Raw genomic sequence first — 7,305 nt, forward strand, 5'->3', positions numbered from 1 at the left:
AACTCGATGGGACCGATCACTCACTTCGGTGAGACTGAAACATTACGAAGGGAAATAGAGAGTTTGCAATCCCATCTCGGTGAGACCTAAATCCCTATCGGTGAGACCGAACTGATTAGGGTTTCTGGCTGTGGCTATGTCAAAAGAACTCGGTGGCGCCGGATAGATCAAATCGGTGGGGCCGAGTTTGACTTTAGGTTTAGGACATATTTGGATTTGAGAAAGTGGTTGAGGGCTTTGAAGCATATCACTAAGCATTTTGAGCAAGTAGACCATTAAGCAACACCTCATCCCCTTTTAATAGTATTGACTTTTTCTATGGACTCAATGTGATCTTGGATCACTAAATAGAAATGAAGAGTCTTGAGTTTTTGCCGACCTTTGTCCTTAGCATTTTGAGGGTTCCACATCTCTTGTCCATGATAAGCCGTTTTGAAATATTCAACTTGAATGGATATTAGTTCAATGAGCTATATGTTGTTATGAATTACCAAAACTACCCGGGGATTAGTTGCACTTTCAGTGTGCAACTCTATTATGCATGGGAGATGCAACAGATCCACTTGTGGAACCTTCAGTTCTGGTTGAAGGTTCATCTTGCTTGTTCTTCTCTTTATTGGTTTTCTTCTCTGTTTTCTTCTTCAAGCTTTTCTTGGAGCTGTATAGAAGTTGGTCATGTTGCAAAAAAATGGAAATATAAAGCATCGATTTTGTACAGAATATAGTCATAGCTTACATGTAATCAAATTCTTTAGGAAGTGGAAAGTAAAATTAGTCTCCGACGACTCAGATTTTAGGACAGAATGTTGAAAATGCCTGAATGTAGCCATGGATGTTGAAATATAGAAAACACATGTTTTGGAGTTACCCCACAGAACTTGCAACCACGGATGGCTCAGGGTCGCCTTCTCTGGCCATAAAAGGGGCATCTCCAGCATGTAGGTCAGCCTCATCTTCTCCAAATGCCAGGTCAACTGGATTTTGGCAAATTCTCGCCATGTGGCCGAAGCCTCCGCAATGCTTGCACTTCCTTTTCCTAGGGACAAGGCCAACACCTTCAGCACTAGATCTGATTCTAGTCTTCCGCGCTCGTCCTTTTGGCCTCCTCAACACTAGAGCTTGTAGTTTGAAGCCAGGGCCAATAATGTCCCATTGTTGCTTGCCTTCCATTGCAGGTATGTTGTCTGCATACGTAACCTTGAATTTTGCAACGAAGTAGAACTCATGTACATGAGGTTTAATTTCTGATACCGGACCTTAAGTAATGAAACATCAACCCATATATTATGTTCCCTCTTATAGTACTTCAACTCCACAGAATCACGGCACCCCCAGGGATAGGTATCACACAACTTGCACAACAATGTTTTGTATGTGATACTGGATTCGACAAACAGAGGATAATCAAAGCCGCCAACATGTCGCTTGCGGCCATCGCTACTGACTTGTTTCCATCCTAACAGACAGCATACAAGCAGTTTCCTCATCCATCCTAAAGCATCATGAACACATAACCAACTTGTGTGCAGTTAGTCACTATGAATTATACACAACAAATTCAACCGCTACATACTACTGTGAACACACACATGCATCATCCTAATAATTAGCATACTCACCCTACTGGAATATCAGAGGCTGCAACCTGTACACTTAGCGCAATCTGGTGGCCGAGGCAAGCCTCTGATTCGGCCCTGTTGTCCGTCACCATTGCCGTGGAACAACCTCTGTTCAAGCGATCACTGGCGGAGGCAGAACAGAGGAGTCAAATGGGTGTCATGTGGCGATGCTGCTCGGGAGGGAAGCCGGAGCTGCGACGAGTGGAGGTGCGCGGGTGGGAGGTGCGGGATGGGAGGTGTCAGCACTGCGTTGAGTGGAAGCGCGCCGGAGCTGCGCAGGCCGCGCCGGCGACCGGCTGTACCCAAATGGAGGAGTTCGGCGGGCGGCGGCGCGGCGGTTTGTAATGGAAAGTGCTTCACGGATAGATGAATTGCAAAAATATAAACACTATTGACCAAAAGATTACAGGGCTGCACCTTCTTATTAGACTTTGATCGTCACATGCAGTCATAACACTAAGTGCGATGCCATCACTTCTTCTATAATATACTATTGCACTAATCCTTCCATTTACAAATAGGAGAGTAAAATTTCCACCGAGCTTGGGGCAATGTGTTTCTTGCGGAAAACAAAAAAAAAAACCGTTTGGCAATGTGGAGCCAGCTCTGTACCATCCTTACTCAATTGTTCTCGACTTCTGGCTTAACCGACCGCCAATACGAAATCAACGTGTTGGAGCATGAAAATTATATGACATATTGGATAATTTAAATTTTTAATTCGTAGCAACGCACACGTATTATACTGGATGACGGACAAAGAAGAAGAGTGAATATATTTTTCGGTAAAAAAGAATCGACTACGTCGCTTAAAATAATAGCATCCGATGTAAATTATATTACACATAATTGATGTTTTTTCGTTGCAACTCATGGGTATTTGCGCTTTCGCATGGTGCACAACCATCATAAATCCACTAATCACGGATATTTGTGGATCACCTTCGTTTCCATCTACCACCGTCATTCTCTTCCTACAGAAAAAGAAAATGAAATTGAGTAGAAAATTTGAGCTCCACTACTTGCTGCCGCGACGCTCTCCCCTCTTCCCCACTCCGTCGATCAGAACTCAGAGTCACCACTTGCTTTTCTTCCTCGCTCCAAATCCCCAATTTTCTTCGATATATCTAACGTATCCGTCCATCGATCTCACCTCCGATCCGTCGCCATCAACCTATTCATCCACGGATAAGCACCTCCGATTTTGAAGCTCCAACGGGGAGCGTCGGCGGCGATGCTTTGCTCCGGCCGCATGCTAGCGTGCAGCGGCCTGAGCCCCGGGAGGCTCCGGCCGCCGCGCGCCTACGCTGACCGGCTGCGTCCCCCGCTCTCCGCCCGCAGGTGGCGGGTCGCCGCCTCCGCCGCGGCTCCCGGCGGCTCCCCCGACCTGCCGTCGTCGTCATCGACGCCCCCGCCGTTTGGCGCCGGGGACGAACAGGCCGCGGCCGCTGCGGCCTCCTCCTCCTCAGGGTACTGATTATTTGATCTATTTTGTGAGCAGTTGTTAGCTTTGGGTGCTGGTTTGTGTCCGTGAATCGTGATGCGTCGCTACGATTATGCCAATCAGATTCAGGAGTAAAAAAATTAGTAGCTATATATAGGAACATGCTTGGGCAGCATATAGCCTTATCTGCCAATCTAGCATTTAGGATAACCATGATTCTGTTCTTGAACTTATGGGGACTGGAGATTTAGGTACAGTAATGACTGAGGCAACTCAAGTTGAGCATTGCTTGTTCTGACTTGCAGGTTTTGCATCATTGAAGGGCCTGAGACAGTTCAAGATTTTGATAAGCTAGATTTGCAGGAGATTCTTGATAATATCAGGAGCCGCCGGAACAAGATATTCTTGCATATGGAGGAGGTGTGTTGGTTTTGTGTTATTTTTGTCAATCAATATTTACTGCTTGCTTGTGAGCTTGCGTATACAATTTGCTTGTCAGAAAGTTGAGGTACTGGAGGACAGGATATAGTTTTAGGACTTGTAAATTGGTAACGATGTTAGCTAAAATGGCAATCCCAATGCTAGTACTTGATTTTTTAATTCAATAATGAGCTAGAACTTGTGAGGCCGAACTACGTTATCCAAGGATGGTGCAAACCGTGCAGGTACAACAAACTTGGAACTAGTTTGGAACATCCATGGATCCTTTAGGATTAGTTTTTGCCCTTCTAGTGTATCTTCTTTCTGTTTATGATTCAGCTTGGCTTCTTTCAATTATGCCTTCGAGTGAGTTCTGCTTTGCAATAATGTCAAAGCCACTATCATATACATTCGGGCATCATATTTTCCTCTCTTTTTTCACACAGATTCGCAGATTGAGAATACAACAAAGAATAAAAAATGCTGAACTTGGAATCTCAAATGAAGAGCCTGAAGGAGAACTCCCAGATTTTCCATCATTCATACCCTTTTTGCCTCCCCTGGTTAGTAGGCCCTTACCAGACCCAAAGCTATTATGCAACAGCATTTTAATACTTTACACGCCATGACATAATAACGTATTGAATTTGAATCTCGAAAGCAGTTAGTTACCATTACTTTCTTGTAAACAGAGTGCAGCTAATCTGAAGGTCTACTATGCTACATGTTTCTCTCTCATTGCTGCAATAATGGTCTTTGGTGGATTTCTTGCACCAATTGTAAGTTACATTCTCGATTTTGGATTGGCAATTGTTGCTACTCTAACTGATCTCATCATGAAACAACGTGGTGGATGTGTAACAACTTGATGTGCTCTCCCTGCAGCTGGAACTTAAACTTGGTATAGGAGGCACATCTTATGCAGATTTCATCCGAAATGTTCATCTGCCTATGCAACTGAGGTGCCATCACAGTTGCATGATCTAGTCTAATTTATGAAGCATCTTTTATCTATGGAATTTGAATGATTATTTACTGCCCTTTCATCCATTTGTCTACCTGATATTGTAGCCAGGTAGATCCTATTGTGGCATCCTTCTCAGGTGGAGCAGTCGGAGTTATCTCCGCCCTAATGGTTGTTGAGATAAACAATGTCAAGCAACAGGAGCATAAACGGTGCAAATATTGTTTAGGAACTGGTACCCCCTCCCCCTCTCAGAGAACTCTTATCATATATGCACAGAACAGGGAAGATTCCACATAATACTTAATGTTGACGGTGATAATTTAGTGCAAAATTATATTACACCGTCTAAACCCAGTTTCAAATCCGAGACGGGTAAACTTACTTCATTGCCTGCTTAGTCTAAGATCAAACAGGGAACAAATCTCAGATGGATTGATAGAGATAGTAGCTATAATTGCATATACATGATAGCTTATTGTGCATCCCTTATACTTGGGTGGCTATTTGATAGCTTTAAGTTTAAACTCACTGAGGAGATTCCATGATGTTGCTGTAGGGTATCTGGCTTGTGCCCGCTGTTCAAGCACGGGAGCTGTTGTGCTTACTGAGCCTGTTTCAACATTCAGTGATGGTGATCAACCTTTATCAGCACCAAAAACCGAGAGATGTCCAAACTGCTCTGGTGCTGGAAAGGTAAAGCAGTCCTTTGCATGCTGAACTGAACACACCACCCTGTTTCTGAATCAACACACACAAAATTCTAATTAATATTGGCTCGTATGAGTATGTTACATTCTAGCCTGCATGCTATCTGGTTTTGAGACTCAAACGAAACATGACATGTAACGATATGTTTGCAGGTGATGTGCCCCACATGCCTCTGTACAGGGATGGCAATGGCAAGTGAGCATGATCCTCGAATCGACCCCTTTGATTAAAAGCATACATCAGTTCAGGAATTCTTGTATCGCTATGTAAGTTGTTGTTTGTAGATAATAGTATGGACCGGCTTGTCAGGGATTCAAGGCCTATAATCATGAATAGGAACTATTTGTATACTAGTGAATCTGAGTAGACTACTACAGGAATCTGTAACATTATACCATACCCGTCGTGTACTCGTGTGTACTGATCAGTCGCTTGAACTGAACGATGCAGGAGTGTATGTTTGCCAAAGCAAATAAATCGTGTCACGTTTGTACCAAACAATTTAATCTCATTAATGAATGTTATGTGCCTTTTGAGTCCTAATGTGTGTTGTAAACGAAATTTCAATGGCACCGGTGTAAGGCACCATTCTTTGAAGACTACTGTGAAATGTCTAACTTCTACATAGAAACATATGACTATTTGTGTGATGTGTAATACTTCCTCGTTCACATGCTAATTGCCCGAGCTAATATGTCAATAAGTTGGAGTTCATAAATCACATTGAAAAATAAGATATACTTATTTCGTCCTAAAATAAGTGTTGCTGATTAATACAAAGTTACTATTCCCTCCGTCCCACAATATAAGACGTTTACGCCTTATATTATGGGACAGAGGCAGTACAACTTTGGGACGGAAGTAATATGTTTGATTTTTTTAAACATTATACAGACGCAAATGCTTATATACACGCGCATATACTCATCCATATGAACGCATACATGCATACCCTACCTCTATAAGCACCTCCAGTCCTGAAATAAATTTAAAAATAAATGCGAGCACCAGAAGAATTTTTGTCCAAAAAGACCACCTACCAAACAAAATTGCTAGAAAAGACCCCCTTCGAGACAAATTGGCAAAAAAGACCCCCTCGTCCGTGGCGGCAGGCGCGCCAGGCAACGCGTGGCATATGCCGCCACGGGGCGAGGCGGCAGCGCCTGCCGCCACGACGCCAGGCGGCAAGCTGCAAGTAACGGGCATCGACGAGCCGCGACGGAACGGGCTGGCATAGTGGGCCCTGCCGCCTCACTGGCTGGCGGCAGCACTGTACGTGGTGGGCCTTGCCGCCTCGCGCCCAGGCGGCAGGCTGTGCACTGCTGCGCGCCAGCCGGCCTCGCGTATGGCACGACAAGCATAGTGCACGGAGCTATTGAACCTTGACCCGCTCGAGCAAGCTAGTCAAGACTCAGATAAGCCAGCTTTCACACAAAATTCATGCACGGAGCTATTAATCTTGACCCGAGCAAGCTAGTCAAATGCTGACCAACCTTTTTTTTTCTTTAGCATGGGATCAATTAATAATGCCCAGGGACGTACATGCCGCCCGCCGCCTGGACGATTCTGGTGCAGTGCACAGCCTGCCGCCTTTGCGCGAGGCGGCCAGGCCCACCACGTATAGTGCTGCCGCCAGCCAGTGAGGCGGCTGGGCCCACCACGCCAGCCCGTTCCGTCGCGGCTCGTCGATTCCTGTTATTTGCAGCCTGCCGCCTGGCGCCGTGGGGCAGGGGCTGCCGCCTCGCCCCGTGGCGGCATGTGCCATGTGTCGCTTGGCACGCCTGCCGCCACGGTCGAGGGGGTCCTTTTTGCCAATTTGTCTCAGAATGGGTCTTTTCTAGCAATTTTGTTCGACAGGTAGTCTTTTTCGACAAAAAATCAGCACCAGGATTTAAACCCTGGCGGGCTGGGGATACCACAGTCCCTCTAACCACCCAACCACAGGTTGGTTCGCTAAAATAATATGTTTGGTTTGCAACATGCTAACTGCATTAGTCAGAGTACCAAAAATATGAAGTTTTGAACTTTCTTATCCAGCAGCTAAAGGAATAGCTGGGACCTAGGCAGCCCAGACCATGGCCCAGGGCGTGGAAAAAGTACTAGCCCATGGGTGTGAGATTTGGCCCGCGGCGCAGCCTAGACAGCCA

The 7,305-nt window shown here is 45.4% G+C and overlaps 1 protein-coding gene across 1 annotated transcript; it reads left to right on the forward strand.

Annotated features, from left to right (window-relative positions):
- The first annotated feature begins 2,632 nt into the window (after positions 1–2,632).
- LOC123137764 (protein ORANGE, chloroplastic) lies at positions 2,633–5,701 on the forward strand. The gene is made up of 8 exons (XM_044557605.1): positions 2,633–3,089; positions 3,369–3,483; positions 3,930–4,046; positions 4,176–4,262; positions 4,369–4,445; positions 4,555–4,682; positions 5,007–5,143; positions 5,311–5,701. The coding sequence occupies exons 1-8, from the start codon at positions 2,854–2,856 to the stop codon at positions 5,386–5,388; spliced, it is 975 nt and encodes a 324-aa protein (XP_044413540.1). The 5' UTR covers positions 2,633–2,853; the 3' UTR covers positions 5,389–5,701.
- Positions 5,702–7,305: the final 1,604 nt, after the last annotated feature.

This window comes from Triticum aestivum, chromosome 6B, assembly GCF_018294505.1.
Source record: "Triticum aestivum cultivar Chinese Spring chromosome 6B, IWGSC CS RefSeq v2.1, whole genome shotgun sequence".
Taxonomy (NCBI): domain Eukaryota; kingdom Viridiplantae; phylum Streptophyta; class Magnoliopsida; order Poales; family Poaceae; genus Triticum; species Triticum aestivum.

Coding starts and splice junctions, on each gene's coding strand:
- LOC123137764 (XM_044557605.1), top strand. CDS start 2,854: ATGCTTTGCTCCGGCCGCATGCTAGCGTGCAGCGGCCTGAGCCCCGGG. Junction 3,090..3,368: donor GCGGCCTCCTCCTCCTCAGG/GTACTGATTATT, acceptor TCTGACTTGCAG/GTTTTGCATCATTGAAGGGC. Junction 4,263..4,368: donor GTGGATTTCTTGCACCAATT/GTAAGTTACATT, acceptor CTCTCCCTGCAG/CTGGAACTTAAACTTGGTAT.